Source organism: Asterias rubens, chromosome 10 (genome assembly GCF_902459465.1).
Source record: "Asterias rubens chromosome 10, eAstRub1.3, whole genome shotgun sequence".
Classification (NCBI taxonomy): domain Eukaryota; kingdom Metazoa; phylum Echinodermata; class Asteroidea; order Forcipulatida; family Asteriidae; genus Asterias; species Asterias rubens.
In genome coordinates this window covers 11087693-11108813 of record NC_047071.1, presented here as the reverse complement: position 1 = coordinate 11108813, position 21121 = coordinate 11087693, and the positions used below count along the sequence as shown (strand labels likewise).

At 42.9% G+C, this 21121-nt stretch overlaps 1 protein-coding gene across 3 annotated transcripts in view; it reads right to left on the bottom strand.

Annotated features, from left to right (window-relative positions):
- Positions 1-20951, bottom strand: part of LOC117295515 (unconventional myosin-Ie-like) — a 58537-nt gene extending 37586 nt beyond the window's left edge. For all 3 annotated transcript variants that reach the window (XM_033778206.1, XM_033778207.1, XM_033778208.1), the window contains exons 1-3: positions 20505-20951; positions 1955-2080; positions 1003-1092 (exon numbers count right to left, since the gene is read on the bottom strand). In XM_033778206.1, the coding sequence (XP_033634097.1) occupies positions 1003-1092; positions 1955-2080; positions 20505-20507 (219 nt within the window). In that variant the 5' untranslated portion in view covers positions 20508-20951. The remainder of the gene's footprint in view (positions 1-1002; positions 1093-1954; positions 2081-20504) is intronic.
- Positions 20952-21121: the final 170 nt, after the last annotated feature.

Here is a 21121-nt window from a genome sequence, read left to right as displayed (position 1 = left end):
GGATCGGCCTGGATGGCAGAGACGGATATCTAACATTGGACAAACCCGTGGTCACAACGTCTCGAGCCGAGTTCGGCCAGAGTAGCGTCAACTATATATAGGATTCGAAACTTTGCATTGTGGATACAAAATTACTCAGGTTTGCAGTAACACCATGTAACGATAATCTCTAATTGAGTTGGGTTGGTTCTAAAAAGAACTGTAGCTTTCAACTCAACGTTTTGATCAGTATGCTCTGAATGTCTTCACTTTACTTGAGGGATCGGGGCCCAATTTCGGAAAGCTGCTAAGAAGAAAATACTGTTTAGCAACATTTCTATGCTTGGCATAAACTGAGTGGGGCACCAGTTTCAACAATGAAAACTTGTTGGAATTTTGGCTGGTAATCAGTTTCTGTTAAGCAACATTTGTCTACAGGCTTTAGGAAACTTTGCCAAGGTGTCTTACTGGTAGCCTGCCCTTTGAAATGACAATCTAACTCATCATGCTGGCCAGTCACTAAAACAGTCAAGGGCAAACCCTTATGCCCTTTGCGTTTGCTGTGGTGCCAATACAACTTCAAAGGTTATCCTCATATTGACCCCTTGCACGCACGTCACACGCGGCGACTGATGCCATGCTCACAATGTTGGTGGTCAATAGGTTTACGTGTAAACGCAGCGTCGCCTAAAATACGCACTTCACTGAATAACACACGTTGACATTGACCAACAAAATGGCGCATCCAAGATTATTCTGATGATGACGTCAGGTGAATTGGGTCAATAGTAAGTAAGTGCTCCTTCCCAGAGGAAAATTGCTGCAAGCCCCTTCAACGTGTTAAAAATGAACAAATTTCAAGGCCTGATATTTTAATTTGTCAAGTCACAATTACACAATGAAAATCCATCAAACTCTGCCAACATTTGGACCCCGAGAGCAGACTGTAAGAACTTGAGACATTTACACTTTTGGTTTACACGGATTTGGTTTCAATGTTAATAATCAGTTTTGTGCACCTACCGCGCCTTGATACTGGTCTAGTTCCTTCTCTGTGAAGTAGGGCATCTGCTTGAATGGATTGATGGAGATGAGCACCGGACCAATGTAGGTCTGAAATAGTGTACAAAACACTGCTAAGGAAAGAGTAAATAACTAATAATAAAAACAATTTGTTCTGATATTTATAGCGCACTTTACAATAACAAATCAATGTGCTTTACATTAGTGCCCTGATCATTGGGCCAATTAACATTCCAAGTTTCTTTCTTTTCCTTTGGGAGTAATACAGCCCTGAGCTGCTGTAGTTGGGTGCTCTCAAGGTTTTTTTTAAACACAATATTAACATCTACCCTCAAAGGTACAAGTATCCTTTACCAACTTTTACCTTGTATTTAAATGCAATACCAAATCAAGCACTACATGTACATGTAAATCACTCTATTTCAGAGCTACATGTGTACCAACTCTCCCTGATTCTGCAGAAAGTTCCCGAAAAAAAAAAATATATATATATTTCCAAGGTCTGAGGATCACTGTACAACAGACTGATCCAAGTTAAGCTCTGCCCCATTGCGTATTGACCAATCACAACATAATGAAGGTCCGACAAATCAAGCCTGACATGCGTGCGCGTATGCTTGGCGCTCTCGCTCACAAGTGCGTCGTGGGCGGAGCCTAATGGATCGGTTTATTCCTGATTGCAAGAGCGATGCAAATTTTGGCAGCTCAGCTATTTAACAAAAGAAAATGTGTCATTTGTTACAGAGACAACAACTTCAAATTCACGCTCTACATGTACAATGTATGTACAATTCAACTACATCATGTACATGAACATGTACATGTACATGTTCTTTTCTCTATCCTTTCTATGGTCATGATGGTTGGCCTAACTCTCAGAGTAGTTCTGGCTACGATTGAAAAGATTTGGCCCTGGGGTAGGCCTAAATGTCTCTTGCCCAAAAAAGGATACATAAATCCAGTCATCCAGGAAGCGTTTCTTGAGGTTTTCTACAATGGAGGATTCTTGGATCTTGGTCAACAGGACCATGTCCTCCACTCCGCTCTGTTTCTTTGTGTTGCTCTGCCAATGGTACGCCTGAAATACAAACAACAAAATGTGTACATGTTAAAGGTAAGGTCAGAGATTTTGTCAACATGATGCTGATTTGGAAAATGTTCAAGTCGGTACTGAACGCCTGCAGTATAAACAATAGACTTGATGACAAGTCGTTAGGCGCTGCCTACATGTATTTGTCTGCCGTTAATGCAACAGTCACAGTGCGATTATACACATGCAACAGTCGTAGGTAGCGCGTATTGCGACTGACTCACACACACATACTGGGATCGAGGGTGTGTGTATTGTCCCCGTAGCTACACCGCGCTGTAACTACACACCGCGCTTTACAATTACCGTCTTGACTTCAAGACTATATAAACAACAACAACATGTTTACATAAAAGTAGCCTCAAAGATTACAGTAGTCAACATACAGTGTACTGTTTTATTGGCAAAATTATCAACAGGGATCAAGAAAGATCCAATAAAAGTCACTATGTGAATGTTTTAGCTGAATACAGTGACCATCTATTTACCGGAAGACTTATGCGAAATTGCCAACACAAATATATTTTGTGGCATCAAAAATTTGTATCGCATTCACATTCACAGCATGCAAGTGTATGAACCAAGCTTTTATTTTGCAATACTTGTACAAAAATATTCACAAGCCTCCTTAATTCTGGTCCAGTAAAGTGAGTAAACCTTTTTGTAGCTACATGTACAACAAGCCCCGTTGTTTGAAGGATGTTTTTTTTTAAATGGGTTGAGTGACTTCCTGTACTGCCCTTGTGATCATTTTATGAATCTTCCTGCTTTGTGAAATCAAGACAAGGACATCACACAGACTCAGCTTTCTTTGACGTAATACAATACAATTATTATTTATTATATTCTGGTAATGAAACCAAGGATGTCTCTCATACACTGTAAGTGATCTGTATAGACCTATTTATTGCCAAGCTGAGGAAACCTAAACACGGGTGTGCTTGCTACAGTATGTGAACGACAGGCCTGTATGCTTCAGTATGCTTCAGTTTTCAACGAGGCATTTTCTCCGGGGTGAAGGGCACCCTATGAGAGCATTTCAAGGGCACCAAGGCAATGACCAGGGGGCATGGAGGCAGTCACCTTGGTTGCCTCTAAAGAAGTATTGTACCTGGAAAGACAAACACCAGGTTTATCCCTATCATGCCTACTCTTCCTCAAAGCACTTTTTATTTTTTAATGGTTCCTGTGAGTTTCCTGGTTTCACTAGTTTTGTGCAATATTCAAATAACTGTATTTTTCTGGCTTTGTAGGAAAAAAGTACTGGGGTTTAAGGAAGAATTTAAGGGAAATTTATTGTCTTCCTACAAAATGTACCTCTTCTAATACCCCGGCGACTTAACCGCCACACTTTGAACTTCAAACTCTAATCTGCTCAGCCACGACACATGCTTTTTTCACAGGGACTTGTCACAAAAAAAGGAATTGTTTTCATAACAAACATTCTTCCACAAGCAACTTTTTATCAACTCTTTGACAAGTTAGTAGACATGTGGAAACAAATCAAAGGCGTTCAAACACAAAATGTCAATAGGCAAAAGGAATTACAAGTTTTATCTACATTAGCCTTTATTGACACATTGGGTTTACAAAGAGTAAACATTCACAACACTGAAAGATACAAGCCTGTATGCTTCGTTTTTGAAAAGGCGAGGGCACCAAGGCATTTCCTTCATGTAAATGATACTCTAAGAGGAAGTTTTTAGTGCACACATGGAAAATAATTTTAATGTACTATACATTTGTAGGAATTAAGGGTAAGACACACCACTCCAGCAGTCGATTTCACTAAACGCTAGGATCAATCCTATCTCGAGTTAGGACGAGTAACCCGTCGTTACTTAGGATGAGTTCAATGCGTCCTACGTATTTTGATACGGAACTGAACCCGTCCTAGGTCCTAAGATTATCCCAAGTTAGGAAAAGTTTTGTGAAATCGACGGCTGCTGCTCAAATTACGACTAGTCCTAGGACTCATTAGGAGTTATGACGAGTCATAAGATTGGTCTTAACTCTTTGTGAAACACACTCCAGACAATGCGGATATGTAATTCTGACTGTGGTGACCGCCGAGTCTGCTTCCAATATTGCTTAGTGCTAAATTCATCGGCCCTACAAGGAAGTGATACACATTTAAACTTCTATTTTTCACAACTGTCAATGATTTGTGTTCATTGCTGTCTGAGGTTTGTTGATTTTTTTTTCTTGCACAACAAAGAGACATTCAAACAAATTTATTCCACCCACTGCACATCTCTTCGGATTTCCTTGCCTGGAGCATGATTCCCTCAACCCTCCTTTTTATATGTTGGTTTTGGGTTGTAGGGATGTGATCTGTAATTAGGTTATAATTTGGTTTTAATTAGGTTGATGAACTGTATGTTATAAAAACTCACTGTAATTAGACCACAAATCAGCCTTTGCCTGCAGAAATGGTTGTTTGATCGCAATCAAAACTTTTTTCAAATCAGATCTCGGAAATCAACAAATCTAACTGTTTTTTTTGTTTTAAAAGGCAGTGTATACTTTTGGTAATTGTCAGTGAAAGACCAGTATCCCCACTTGGTGCCAGTGTTGTAGCTATACCAGTTTTAGTGGTGGGCAATAAATCAAATTTTGTTGGAAGTCTACCAAGGGCAAGGGGATCAACAAAATTATTTGTGTTTAATTATAGGCCATTATTGCTGAAGTGGCACCAGGTTTCCAAACGGTTCTTGTTATGGGGCCATGCAATAAGAATCATCTTTTGACTGTGTTCTTTCTCTGTGACATTTGATACTCCTTATCATTAGCTGTGTCTCAAATCAATGCAAAGAGGACAATATTTGAAATCTGTGCTGGGCGGCACGTTGTATTTTGCTCAGAGTGCTGGGCAAACATTGTGAGTCCTGGGGAAGCCCGCCCAGCAGCGCCCACCGTGGCTACATGTACTGCCCGGTGCATCCCAACATAAAACGCATTTTAAAAAAATAATAAAACTGTGGAACTGGGGCTCGACACTGGTCAACGAAGTTGCTAGATAATTACGAAAGAAAAATCACCCAAGGCTGTTGCATAGAATTGTGCGCTTGCTGATTGCCTGAGACTGCAGCCTTTCTCAGATACAATATTCATTTTATTACACAGTTGCATTACTTCATCAGTGGGCCATCAAAACTCACCCCAAAAGGTCCAGCTGTAACTAATTTTGTTGATTCAGCCCTCTACTAGTGTACTTTAAGGTTCCCATTTACACACCTAAGGCAGTGGACACTATTGGTACATGCAATTGTCAAAGACCAGCCTTCACATTTACTGTATCATAACATGTTGCATAAAATAACAAACCTGTGAAAATTTGAGCTCGATTGGTCATCGGAGTTACGAGATAACTATGAAAGAAAAAAAAAACACCCTTGTCACACGAAGTTGTGTGCTTTCAGATGCTTGATTTTTAAACTTGAGGTCTTGAAATCAAATTCGTGGAAAATTACTTCTTTCTCGAAAACTACGTCACTTCAGAGGGAGCCGTTTCTCACAATGTTTTATACTGTCAACCTCTCCCAGTTACTTAAGTTACCAAGTGAGGTTTTATGCTAATAATTTTTTTGATTAATAACCAATAGTGATCACTGCCTTTAAGCGCAAGACCGAGAATTGAACGATGTCAAGATCGAGAATTGAAGCCATACACAATAACTGCCAAGGAACTTGAGTCCAATGTGCGAAACCGCTCATTCACAACATACATGTACATGTAATTGTCACTGTCCATACTATAGGCCTACCATCATGCTTGTATTGTAATAAAAAAGAACAGCTTTGGATTATATGCAGGCCTAATCATACATGGCCTACGTACACGTGTCATTTCTAAAAAAAATCTATGCAGGAAATGAACAAATTAAACCAATTTTATTTAGCTCTCTACATTAAGTTCTACTAAATTGAGGTTTCTATGGTGTAATGGGAGGTTAGAGTAAAGATTGAACGTGCAGGCCTAATAACCAGATAACACTGCTTTTAGCCAACCCCAACCCCTTTAAAAAATAAATTGATTTGTTTTCCCCTTCGAAATTCCAGGTCAGTAGATTTTCAATAATCAGACAATAAAGAAAAAAATCCATATTAATAAATAATGGCTATGTATTAACACAGGATGATTAATTGCTCATAATGAAATAGGCCTACATGTACTAACATAACCTAACATAACATGAACATGATAAATTCACACGCATGACTGTCCCAACACAATAGAATGTCTGGATACAAAAATAGCATTTTATCTATTTTCAAGGAAATTCAATGGTTTTAAAGAAAAATACTTTTTTTGTTGTCAAATACACTTTTAAAAGTAATTTGCTGAACTGAATTTGAGAGAGATTTATCTTTTTATGATGTAATATTTAGGCCTACAAAACATGCAACATGTTGACAAGTTTTATCTTAAAACTCCATTTAAATGTTTTTGTCGACACTGGACAGTAACGCTCTTTTTAAACCACAATAGTATAAAGGTTTCTCAAAATGATTCTTACTTATCCAATCAAAAACTGCTCATAAATTGGGCTTTATAATATAGGTTTCAAACCATTTCCAAATATTGGCCCTTTACCTTCCCTTTAAACAGAAATTGGGACTTCAACTTTCAGACTAAACACAATTACATGTAGGCCTACATGTATTTGTTCTTTACACTTCCTTATCTTGCACACATTTTCATTCAAAAGCTGAGATATGCTAGGGTAGAATTTAACTTCTAATTAAAAAAAAAAACAGTTCTTGACCTAAAAAATGTAAAACAAACATGAACAGCACATTGAGTCAGCACAATTGTCCGGCTGTCAACAAGGGTTTATTGAACTAACTCCTGAAATCAAGGGCAGTCTGCTACTGACTTGCATGCCAAAGAACAAGTGCAACCTGTTTCAAATGTTGACAGTGCAAGTTACTAAGTTAGATCATAAAAATACATTTACATACTGTGCTATTTTAATGACTGCCACAACCAAATTTATATTCACTTAAAGGGAAGGTACATGTACACGTTTGGTTATAACTCAAAACAAATGGGCTATTAACTTAAAAACTGACTTGGTAACGAGCATAGGAGAATTTGGAGGGCTGTTGATAGTATAAAACATTGTGAGAAACGACTCCCTCTGAAGTAACGTAGTTTTTGAAAAGAGGTAATTACTCACTAAAATAAGAAAGCACACAAATTCATCCAACAAGGGCGTTTTTTCTTTCATCATTTTCTCGCAACTTGGATGACCGATTGAGCCCAAATTTTCACAGGCTTGTTATTTTATGCTTTGGATGGGATACACCAAGTGCAACCACTGGTTTTGGACAATTCCCAAACGTGTACCATGTTTGACAATTACCAAACGTGTACCATGCCTTTAAAGCCATTATACACTTTCGGTACAATAAAAAAAAAAAGTTCACAGATTTACGTATAATTTACAGGGTTTACAGAAGGTAATGGTGAAAGACTTCTCTTGAAATATTGTTTCATGAAATGCTTTACTTTTTGAGAAAACATCAAAACAATATCAATTCTCGATAGCGAGAATTACAAATTTATTATAAACACATACGACACAGCGAAACGCGCGAAACCAGGAGTGGGTTTTCCCGTTATTTTCTCCCGACTCTGATGACCGATTGAACCTAAATTTTCACAGGTTTGTTATTTTATAAGTTGTGATCAATACACGAAGTGTGGGACTTGGACAATACTGGTTACCCAAAGTGTTAATGACTTTAAATTCCTTAAAGCTTTTTATTTTTTTATTTTTTTTAAAGTGAATATATAGGCCTACAGCAGACTTGCTTTAACATTTAAGTAAACGAAAGTGAATACACAGTTGGATTGCAGAAAGACTTTATGCAAGTGCAGTACAGTAGGCCTAAGCAATGATAAATTGCTTATTTATTGGTAAAAAACCTTTTGGCAGAGTATACTGTACATGTGGGCTACATGTAGTAGAGCAAGAGTAAGTTTCTGCTTTCTATAACACACTTGTAGCAAAATTACTTTCACTTTTAAACTTGAACTAAGTCATTTGGGAAGTGCATAAATTATTTCAAGTTCAGATGTGTACACCCACCCCCACCCACCCACCCAATGTACAAAACGTATGACCAGCTTGAATGCCGACCAGCTGACACATGCCATCCATTTCAAGTTGTCCTTAATTGGGCATGACATGGTGAGTGTTCTTTGTGTAGTAGCTGGATAAAAACCACTTAGAAACAGTTCAGTGGGTAGCCACAAAAGAGCAAGCCCAGACTGATTCACACTTTTTGTATACAAACTTTAGCTACATATAACACAATTCTTAAACTTTTAGAGGGAGAACCCCTTGTTGCTCATCAAAACTCACTGCTGCACTGAGTGAAAATTACTAAAAATTAATGAAAATATTTGGAAGTGATTGCATGGCAACTGAGGTTGAGTTCATCATGACTTAGTAGTTTTTAACGCTGCATGTTTCTAGTATAGCCCATTTCCTTCCTCTTGGTCCTGATTTTTGTGATAAAATTATGCAAGCTTGATTCCTGCCATTATGGATGGTGAACACCAACACACCTACACTGACAGGATGCATTTGTTTTGCAGGCTTTCCTTGAGAAAAAAAAACTATAAACATGTCAAAGCAAACCTTTATTTCTGTACACTTAAAGGCAGTGGACACTATTGGTAATTACTCAAAATAATTATCAGCATAAAACCTCACTTGGTAACAAGTAATGGGGAGAGGTTGATCGTAAAAAACATTGTGAGAAACGGCTCCCTCTGAAGTGCCGTAGTTTTCGAGAAAGAAGTAATTTTCCACGAATTTGATTTCGAGACCTCAAGTTTAGAATTTGAGGTCTCGAAATCAAGCATCTGAAAGCACACAACTTTGTGTGACAAGGGTGTTTTTCTCTTCATGGTTACATGTATCTCGCAACTACGACGACCAATTGAGCTCTAATTTTCACACTGTTATTTTATGCATATACATGTATATGTTGAGATACAGTACACCAAGTGAGAAGACTGGTCTTTGACAATTACCAATAGTGTACAGTGTCTTTAACAGGAGGAACAATTGTTAGGTATTTAGATGAGGTTTGCGGTAACCATGGTGCTAATTGCAAACCTCACCTAGATACTTCCACCATGCAAAGTTCCCTACTTAAAATCAATGTCAATCATAAAAATCCACCTGGAATCGATGATCATTCCAACTTGTTTAGTTTAAAAGTATGTTGGGACAAACTTATAAATTGGAAAGATCATCAAGTCTGGGTGTAGCTATTACTTGTATTGTATGAGAGATTACATGGTTAAAGGGTCTACATTTGTAGCTGACAAAAACACAATGTCTACAGATTTACATTAAACTTACACAGTTTGAAGATAATGATAGTAGAAAGCTTCCCTGAAAATGTTACTTACTGAGGTGCTCTAGTTTTTGAGAAATGAGTAAAACAATGTCATGAAAATAATGTTCGTCTCAGTGATCATGAGAAATAAAAAATATTTTAGCATGTAAAAACGTATTTTCAAATCCTTTAATGTAGTGTTGGGTACCTGGCACACTTGATCAAACTTATGTTTTAAAAAGACTTGATACATGTACGTACATGTACACCCTGCCCTGGCAAATAAAGTTGGGACCAACAACGTAAGGAAGATCAAAGCTGAGAACTCAATAAAAAACAGGTGAAATTATTGTTTTAGGAATAGAAAATCTAAACAAGTTTGGAAATACAATATGACTTTAGCCTTATGACATTCCAATACAATAGATTCACTAAAATAAACTGTCCTTCCCGTTCACATCAGTGCCTCATCTACACTGAACTCATTGAAAACTGCTCTAAAAACACACTTATTTAAATCCATCTAGTCCACCCCACTTTTAATTATATTTTTTGTTATAAGCGCTATATAAATGCATGTTATTATTTATTATTATTAATGTACGAACAGTGCGTACAAACTCATACAGGATAGCTAAACAGACTTAAAGTTGTTCTTGCTTGGTCTTGAGCTAAAGTTCACACAGCTTGAACTGGATTTGGGGTTTTGTTTAAAATGTTGCCAGGAGAAGAAAGAAATTGATTGATGGGGCCTGAACAAATTTGAAAACAACACTTGAAACAAATTGTTGGAGTTTTTGGGGAAAAAGGTCCAAACTTGTACTTTGACCTTAATTCACTTCTCAAACAATTCTACATCAAATCTTCACAATCCGGACAACCCCTTCAAAATAAAACAAAAAACTTGTTTTATTTTCGTCTCTATAGTGACTATAGCCTAGATAATACTTTATGATTCATGAGGTATTCCTAGAAATGGGGACAAAAATGCACCATTACAGCAGAGAAAAGAACCAGACGCTACTATGTTAAATGAGACAATGGGTGTTTGAAGCTTTGCATGGTGGGGAGAATAAGAGAAATAATAAAAATAAATATAAATAGTAGACTTGCGGGAAACCATGAGTAAATTTTCTTTTGAAGGAGTGGTGGCTCTGAAAAGAGCCGGTTTGGTCTTGACGTTTCCAACAGTGTAACGCATGTTTGAAATAAACAAATCCGCCCCTTGAACAAGATGGTGCATACATGTAGTAACTGTGAAAGTGGTTAAAAACAGCATCTCAAATAATTGCAATGTGTGCCACTTAAAGGCAGTGGACACTATTGGTAATTACTCAAAATAATTATTAGCATAAAACTTTTCTTGGTGACGAGTAATGGGGAGAGGTTGATGGTATTAAACATTGTGCAAAACGGCTCCCTCTGAAGTGCCATAGTTTTCGAGAAAGAAGTAATTTTCCACGAATTTGATTTCGAGACCTCATACATGTATTTAGAACTTGAGGTCTCGAAATCAACCATCTAAACGCACACAACTTCGTGTGACAAGGGTGTTTTTTTCTTTCATTATTATCTCGCAAGTTCAATGATCGATTGAGCTCAAATTTTCACGGGTTTGTTATTTTATGCATGTTGAGATACACAAAATATGGAAGGTGGTCTTTGACAATTACCAATAGTGTCCACTGCCTTTAATCAACAACATTTAATCAAGGAGGCCTCTACCTAATAAAACATTTCACAAAAGCACAAACCACTGAAATAATTTCAAGGAATTCTTCAATTAATGCTTCCTTCTATCAATGAGATCCAAAAGTGACCTTCATTCATTTCAATGATCCAATGTGACTCAACGAATGATTGATTCAACGGTGCAACAATACCACAATACAACAAATGACCTTGTAAGTTGTATGGAGCATCACATTGTTGAAGGTTGTCTTCTTCAAGGCTTTTGTGTAAACTGACTTGATCCTCTGCATGTTCATCTAGGTATAGTTCAACAACCATCAAATTGCATAAGATTGAAACTTCCCGCACTTACTCAACTACTGAATACATTTCATGAATGAAGGATTCACAGTGTGTTCCAATCAAATAAAAACAAAACACAAAACAAAAACAACAAATGTTTTATTATTGTGGCGGAACTGGTCCCTTACCAATCGAGCGGTCGAGAAAGGTAGGTCCGTTTTGGATGAAATATACCGCCTATACGCGTAGCTGCACTCACCCGCGCCTCAGCCTTCTGGGACAGACAATGGACAGACAATATAAAAATACAGAGACAGATATATCACTGTTCCAACCTATTTATTATGCAATCATTCTTGTATTAACTGGACCCCTGTCGAATAACCTCCCTAATTATTAGTGTAATCCCTACAATCACAATAGCCTCCTGTTCATCAATGAGAGGCAATGCTGTCGGTGGGGTAATGCCTGGCTGGGCTTAGCCTCCGGGTGTCCGTCGTGCCGTACGCCTCAATTGCGTGATAGTGCGCCTCCCTAGATGCCCGCCCTCTACGGCTCTGAGTCCTCGGATCTCCCTTGTAGAGGCGGCCGGTGCATCGACGCGCGCTCCCCGGCTCCGTCCCGTCGCGCTACCTACAGCAGTCCGTAGCTGCGCCTCCAGTAGCCTCCTGACACCCGGTGACCAGCGCCCAGCCCGACTTCACCCACCGTGCAGCACGCCGTCTGCCCCGCCCGTGCCTACCTAATTATCCTCCTTGCGCGTGCTGAATACACCAACTACGAACTAACTACGTGGGAAACTGAGGGCTGACTGAGAGACCCGACTGTTGCGCTCACGGCTTTTATAGCCCGCAGCTAGTCGTGCGCCCTCATGTGGTGGGTAAGTTGCGTCACAAAGCCTCCTTCTTGGCATGAACGCCCCCGTTCATAAAGACCTAAGAATCAAAGCAACTTACTGAAAAACAATAACTTTATTAAACTTACTTCAACAGGGTCCTCAACTCCTCCGGCGCCTCTTTATACATGCGCCTCTCTACAAAACTTTATAAACACTTTATAGAAAACTTTATAGAAAACTTTATAGAAAACTTTATAGAAAACTTTATAGAAAACTTTATAGAAAACTTTATAGAAAACTTTATGGAAAACTTTATGGAAAACTTTATGGAAAAACCTGAGATAAACGTTTATGAAAGAATGGCAAGAGCTGGTGAATTAACGAGCCCTACGCGAACACCTCTGATGGACTGTCTCTACACCCTACGGAAGTCCTGGTTGAACTGTACATCGTAAACTCTGTGCAACCGATACTCGCGAACCTTCACACCCTCTTGGTAGTCCGATGTGGTCGACACCTCAGTCACGCGGCTAACTCTGCCTCGAAGGACTTCTGCAAGAGGCACCTCGTGGATTGGTTGCAGGTCCTCTCTGTGTTCTGCTTCTCCCTCGTCGTTCCCGGCCCTTGCCTCGGCTGGCTCCTCCGGTGGCAGTACTCCCTCCTCATCTTCACTGCTCTCCTCTTTCACCTCCTCCTCACCTCTGGCCAGCGCAAACATCCCACGGGGCTTTCCTCTAAGTGGCTCACGCACCGGGGCTGGCACGTCCTCGTCCAGCAGAGACACTGAGGCTGGTGATAGAGACAGCTCAACAACTACCTCCGGTCGAGGCACCGATAGGTCAAGAGGACCTCCAGTGGCGCCTCCGTCGCCTTTACCAACCTTGCACTTGGGTGTCTGCTGCTCCTCCGTGTTTCCCCGCGGACGCTTCTCGCCCCGTTGTTTGTTGTTGGCGGCCTGCTTCTCCTTGATGGTATCCCGTGCCTCCGCCCACGTTTCCGCACTCTCCAAACCCCTGCTCACCGTCACTCTTCTTGTTTCCTTCGTCTCCTCCCCGTCCAAGCGTCGCCTCTGTACCCGTTCTCTCTCCGTCTCCAGGGGCACCATATCTACCTCGTGTGTGTGTTCCTTGTGGTGCTGGCGATAGTGCCTTCTTAAGTTGTCTTTCCTTGCACTTCTGAAGTCGCACCGTTCGCACCAAGCATACAACTCTGGGCCATGGTCCACCTGTCTATGTCTCGTGAGGCTGGTCCTGTGCCGGAACGTATTTGGGCATTCAGGGCAGCTGAACACTCTCTTTTCCTGCTCTTTCATCATTCCCGGTCTGAAAAATAAACATTAAAAATTATAGCAGAGGTTAGTTTACGGGATCTGATAATTTTTCCCTAACGAAAACGGAGAGGTAGCTTCCTCTCTCTGAGGGGGTTCCTTCGACCATGAGTTACAGGAATATCTTCTGTATCCTGTACTGTCTCATCAGTAATTACGTCATTGTCCAAACCTCCCATGTCAAGTATTGGTTCGATCCGAACGTCCTCATCAACGCCTAGGTCCGGTATCGATTCAATCCGAACGTCCTCTTCCACACCTATGTCCGGGATCGCCGCCTCAGCGCCTCTCTGGTGATTCTGCTGCTCCGGTGACTGCCCTTGATCTAGCTGTATCGGAGTTTCAGTAACCCTTGTCGGTGTTTCCGTATGCCAAGCATACATGTGAGGGCCTTGGTAGGGTTTCATCCTATCGAAATGGACTACAAGCATTTTCCCTCTGGGTTTACTCTGAATCCTGTAGTTCACATCAGAAAGCTTCTTTATTATGAGGTGCGGCCCTTCCCATCTCGAAACTAACTTAGGGCACACTCCCTTCTTCTTTGCTGGGTTGTATAGCCAAATGAACTCGCCTACATTGTAACCGATCCCCTCAACTTCCCGGTCGTAGGACAACTTCTGCCGTCTAGTGCTAGTCCTGGTTTGTTCTCTGGCTCGTTCGTGGGCTCTTTGCATTCTCCTGCGCAGTTCCTCCCCATAGTCCGTATTTGGTTCCATAGCCTCGTCAGGAAGGGGCTCTTCAGTAGTGAGGTCCACTGGGAGCATTACTTCTCGGCCCAACATAAGCATGTTTGGGGTCTCTCCTGTAGATTCTTGTGGTACCGACCTGTAAGCAAACGTTGCAAAAGGGAGCTGCTGGTCCCAGTCCCTCTGGTTACGATTGGGGTCCAGCATCATTGACACAGTGTTTATGAGTGTTTTGTTGTATCTTTCCACGAGTCCGTCAGACTTCGGGTTATAGGCGACTGTCCGTGTCTTTCGAATGCCCAGTATCTTGCACATCTCTGCAAAAATGTCTGCCTCAAAGTTGCGACCCTGGTCCGAGTGTAACTCCTTTGGAACCCCATATCGGCAAACGAAGTTCTCCACAAACGCCTTAGCCACCGTCTCGGCTGTACTGTCGGGGAGGGGGCACGCCTCCATCCACTTAGTAAAATAATCAGCGATGACAAGAACCCATTTGTTCCCTCCGTCTGTTTCGGGCAGTGGGCCTACAAGATCCAACGCCACCCTCTCCATCGGTGCTCCGACTCGATACTGTCTCAGGGGCGCCCGCCTCTTCCGAGCTGGCGATTTGCGTTTAGCACACACATTGCATTTTCGGCACCAAGTTCTCACATCCGCCACCATACCTGACCAGTAATATCTCGCCTTTAACTTAGCAAGCGTACGACTAATCCCAAAGTGTCCTCCACTCTTCCCTCCGTGTAACTCCTCCATCTTTGCCTCTCGTAGGTTGATTGGGAGGACTACTTGCCACTTCACCTCCTGTCCATCATTCGACTCCCAACGGCGACATAACACTGACTGTCTCATTTCCAACTGGTCCCATTGCGACAGATAGACTTTGACTGCCGATGCACGGGGGGATACCTCTTTCCAATCTGGTCGCCGACCAGACTCCTCCTTTGCACGTACCACCCAGGCAATGGATGAATCTTCCAGCTGACCTTTACGCAAGTCGTCCATGGTAACAGTTGGCTCAACTGACACAACTCTCACATTCACCTGCACAGGCGCCTCTTGGCCCTCATCGTCCACGCGTCCACACTGTTTGCAAGGTCGGCGTGATAGACCGTCGGCATTCCCGTGTTTCTTTCCAGGGCGATGCAATATCTCATAGTTGTACTGTCCGAGAACTTCTATCCATCGGGCTACCTGTCCCTCGGGATCCTTGAAGGTGACCAACCACTTCAACGCCGCATGGTCAGTTCGCACCGTTATCCTTTGCCCATACAGGTACTGCCTGAAATGTTTTAGATAGACGACAATTGCAAGGAGTTCTCTGCGCGTCACGCAATAGTTCCTCTCGGGCTTGGATAGTGCTCGGCTGGCGTAGGCTATAACACGCTCCTCTCCATTTTGCACCTGGGATAAAACTGCTCCTATTCCCACTCCACTGGCGTCGGTATCCAACACAAACTTCCCCTCTGGTTCCGGGTATGCCAGTATTGGTGCCTCCTGCAGGTGAGTCTTCAAAGTCAGAAAAGCCTCCTGGCATTCATCGCTCCAGTAAAATACCCGTGATTTCTCAGTGAGATTATGGAGCGGGCGTGCCACATCAGCAAAGCCTCTTATAAAGCGCCTATAATATGAGGCTAGCCCAAGGAAACTCCTCACCCCTCGAACATCAGTTGGGCTTGGCCAGGTCCTTACCGCCTCCACTTTGTCTGGATCGGTAGATATCCCATCCGGGGACACCACGTGGCCCAGATACTTGACGGACTGTCGAAACAGGTGACATTTCCCCGGCTTTAATTTAAGCCCCGCCTCGCGGAACCTCTGAAGTACCTCCCTCAAGCGGCTGATCTCCTCCATAATAGTTCGCCCGTACACTATCACATCATCTAAATACACAAGCAATGTTTCCCACTGGAGTCCGCGCACTATCCTCTCCATGAGCCTCTCGAATGTGGCAGGGGCATTGCACAAGCCGAAGGGCATAACCCTCCAACTGTACAACCCTCCGCGAACTACAAAAGCAGACCTTTTACGGGCCTCGTCGTCCAGTTCGACTTGCCAATAGCCGGACGCAAGATCAAGGGTTGAAAACCATCTTGCACCAGCTAGGGCGTCAAGTGTGTCGTCAATTCGTGGTACGGGGTAGGCATCCTTAATTGTCCTCTCGTTGAGCCCTCTATAATCCACGCAGAACCGCTGGGTGCCGTCCTTCTTCCGAACAAGAACTACGTTGGAAGCCCATGGACTGTCCGATGGCTCTATAACGCCTCTTTGCAACAAGTCGTCCACCTGTCGGTCTATCTCCTTTTGGTTACATGGAGGCTGTCGCCGAGGCCTCTCCTTTACTGGTTTAGCACTGCCGGTGTCTATGGTGTGTTTCACCCAGTCAGTTTTTCCTAAGTCCTTTTCTCCCTCAGAAAATACATCCGAGAATTCTGACAACAGCCCTGCAACTGTATAATGGTAGCGTACATCTATCCCCTCCACGCTGCGCTTCCAAAGATCCTGGAGGTGTCCTGGGACATGCACATCATTTGACCCTCTCTCCGCTGCTCCCTTTGTTGACTCTTCTACATCTCCTTCCTCAACTGGCGTGAGGCGGCCTGCGGTCACCCCACATCGAAGGACACACTTCTGTCGTCCTGGGTTCAACACACGCAGCGGCAGTGTCTCGCCGTCCATGTTCACTAGTGATCTCGCAATTATAAGGCCCTTGTCAGCCACCACCCCTCCTCCTTCAACTGGTTCTATTACTCCGACATGATAGGAGTCAAATGATTTATCCATTCTCCCCGGTATGACTGCCTCATGCCCTGGTGGTATGACAGTGGTCCTAGCCACCACTATCCTGGCACACAACGATGTTCCCAATCGGCTCGTACACTTGATGTGTTCTCCATGCAACACAAGTTCCAAGGACTTAAAATCTAACACCCCTCCTGTAGGTATGAGAAAATCCATTCCTAGAATTCCCTGTGCGCTAACCTTAGCAAAAACTGCCCGCACTGGGAAGATAGTTCTTCCAACCTGAACTTCGATTTGTGCAACGCCCAAAGTGTCTATCGGTGTCCCGTCCGCCTGGAACACTTTTATGCTTTCTGTTTCCAACCTGGGCCGCCTCTCGGGTGGAATTCGGTAGTAAACTTCAGTCGAAATAATTGTATCAGTTGTTCCAGTGTCTACAAGTAGTGGAATGTCAAGGGAACGCACTTTCCCACGTACGTAGAGTCCTTTCTTTGGAGAGATCGTTGGTACCAGTATTCTTTCTTTCAGTTCGGGCTGGAGGTTTGTCATGTTTGGGTTTAAATAGCTGGGGGACCCTGATGTGGTTCCAGCCCCTCCTCGGGTCGTAGGACAGGCTGATTGGCGTTTCCCGGACGGCCATGTGTATTATTTTTCTCTGGGCATTCCCGTGCAAAGTGTCCGTTCCTCTGACAGTTATAGCACCGGTCCCCTTGGGTTGCAGGTCGACCCGGGCGAAAACGATACACCCTGGTGTCACGCCTCCTCGGTGTCTGACCCGCCTCTTCTTCCGTTTGGTGCATCTTTTGTCCCGTACTTTGAAGTGCCGCCTCCTCAGGGGTGTTGTCCAACATCCTGCATCTACCGAGGCCAAACTTAGTCCCACTCCGTTGAGCCTCAATCTTCTCAAAGTTTTCCGTGGCCAATGCCGCCCGTATCGCCTCGTCAAGAGTTGAAGGGTTTGCTCGGAACACACCCTCTCTAATGGATTGACTGGCTATGGCGTCGGAGAAGTGTCCTCTGGCAAGACGGTCCCTTGCGGTTTCCGTGAACTCCGGGTACGAAAAAGCTGCCAATTCGCGCACCGCCTGGCCGAGCTCCTGGATAGTCTCCTTCGGCCCCTGCCTCCTGTTCCTAAGCTCCAGTAGGAAATTCTCAGCCCGCTCACCCGGTCCAAAACGTCCATCCAAAAGTTTGAGAAGTTCGCTGTACGTATGTCTCTTCTTTTCTCCACTTCCGTGGTGTATAAGCACTTTAAGTGCCGGTCCCTGAAGGCTCGCCGCTAGAAATACGGACGCCTCTTCGTCGTCCCATCCGTTTACCAGCTTGCAAGATTCAAAATGTTCCTTATAGTCCACCCAAGGCTGCTTATCACTAAAACGGTCCGGGACAATCCTGGGGCGACCCGCCCCCCTCTGTAGCCTCTCTCGCAACTGCTCCTGTCCGACTATCCGTTGATCCCGTTTGAGAGGCCATGGTGTCTCCTTAGAGGCTACTTCGCCTCTTAATTCATGGTCCAAGTCCTCGTTCTCCTCTCGTTCCCTAATTGGTTCAACGTGCTTCGGCGACTCCTCGAAAGCCTCCACAGGAGGCGTTGTGTCTCCCTTGATAGCAGTGGATTGTGCCTGTGGTATCCAATTTATTTTCCTCTTCAAAATACTCCTCGGAGGTGTCCAATCACCTCCTGTGACCTCCGGCGCTGTTCCCTGTACCTTTGCCGTGTAGGTAACTCTAGTGTCCAAACCAGAATCAAACGAAGCCTCCTGGCGACTTGTGCGCCTCCATTCGTCCTCTAGCCGGGATAGTCTGTCCGTCAATTGTTCCATCTTTGCCTCCAGGCGTGTACCCTCCTCCATTGAACACCTAAGTTCATCCTCTCTTCCTTGGAGGTCTACACGGAGGCTGTCAATCTCCTCCTGAAGTTCCTGGACAGTCTGGTCCGTCATTGTTAGTCTCAGTCAGTCTTGATTATTTTGTTATTAACTTGATTTCTATTTAATTAATTCGAGGCGTCCTGAGATAATCCTTGCCTTTCCAAGCCTCCCAGAAGTGAGCACGTGGGCAAGTGTCAGCTAGACGTATAATCCCACTTCTGACACCATTTGTGGCGGAACTGGTCCCTTACCAATCGAGCGGTCGAGAAAGGTAGGTCCGTTTTGGATGAAATATACCGCCTATACGCGTAGCTGCACTCACCCGCGCCTCAGCCTTCTGGGACAGACAATGGACAGACAATATAAAAATACAGAGACAGATATATCACTGTTCCAACCTATTTATTATGCAATCATTCTTGTATTAACTGGACCCCTGTCGAATAACCTCCCTAATTATTAGTGTAATCCCTACAATCACAATAGCCTCCTGTTCATCAATGAGAGGCAATGCTGTCGGTGGGGTAATGCCTGGCTGGGCTTAGCCTCCGGGTGTCCGTCGTGCCGTACGCCTCAATTGCGTGATAGTGCGCCTCCCTAGATGCCCGCCCTCTACGGCTCTGAGTCCTCGGATCTCCCTTGTAGAGGCGGCCGGTGCATCGACGCGCGCTCCCCGGCTCCGTCCCGTCGCGCTACCTACAGCAGTCCGTAGCTGCGCCTCCAGTAGCCTCCTGACACCCGGTGACCAGCGCCCAGCCCGACTTCACCCACCGTGCAGCACGCCGTCTGCCCCGCCCGTGCCTACCTAATTATCCTCCTTGCGCGTGCTGAATACACCAACTACGAACTAACTACGTGGGAAACTGAGGGCTGACTGAGAGACCCGACTGTTGCGCTCACGGCTTTTATAGCCCGCAGCTAGTCGTGCGCCCTCATGTGGTGGGTAAGTTGCGTCACATTATTAACAAAAATAAATAAACAAAAGTTTGCATTTACTTTTAAAGGATTTGGGTACCTTTTCAAAATTTCCATAGATTTACATTAAACTTACAGGGTTTGAAGATAATAATAGTGGAAAGCTTCCCTTCAAATATTACTTACTGAGGTTCTGTAGTTTTTAAGAAAGGAGTTAAACAATGTCATGAAAATACGTTTGTAAATTATTGAAATAATTTTCGTCTCATGAGACGAAAATTATTTTCATGATATTGTTTTACCCATTTCCCCAAAACTACAGCACCTCTGCACGCAATATTTTCAGGGAAGCTTTCTACTATCATTATCTTCAAACTGTGTTTTTAGTGTAAATCTGTGGACATTGTTTTTTTTATTCCGACAAAAGTTACATAGACCCTTTATTAAAGTCAAAACAATCTAAAATCCCAATCACACAAAGTTATTATAACCAGCAAAGAATGATTTTATACACTTTCAACTGACAGAACATTATCATCACTCAAAGTAAACTGTAATGACATCAGAGTCTACGTCTGGGCTTTTTTTATTTTTTTTTTTATTTTTTTATTTATTTTTGTATAAAAAAGTTGACCTGGAATTTCTGTAAACATTAAAAATCATATAGCAAAAAGGATCCTGTTTTCCTGTAAAAACTTACCATGATTTTATTGTTTTACAATCAGACATCAGCTGCAGTGGAGTGTATTGGAGAGGAACTTTCGTCACCGACTTGTTGAGTGGAATTGTAAATCACTGTTCAGTTTTCCTCCATTCGTCGTGTACAAATCAAGTTTTCCTCCGTAAACATACCATCGGGCGTGCAGCACTATACGGTAGTGCTGTGCAGTAACTGTTTACGTTACTTCCGGGATCAATCTACAACTTCCAACTTCAATTCAACTTGACAATTGTTGAGCAAATGAAGATCGGTAAAGGTTATAAGTAATACGTTCTCGAAATGTTTACATTCGTTTTTTGAGGTGTCGTTTCATTTTAATACAAGTCATCGAATAACAAGAGGAATGACAAGTGCAGAAAAATCCAACAGGTTGTCTTTCTAATAAAATAGATATTTTGTCGTTGACTCATCTGCTGCATGCACACACTGGCGGGGACTTATGAACAACTGTGAATAGTTGGGCTCTGCCTATCTCTCACAAACAATAGCAGTTTTGTAAGGATAGGTACCATACATAAAAACTTTCCATATTTCTACGGCTGTTTTATGATTACAAAAATGGCAACAAACAATTGTATTGTTTTGATTTATACAAC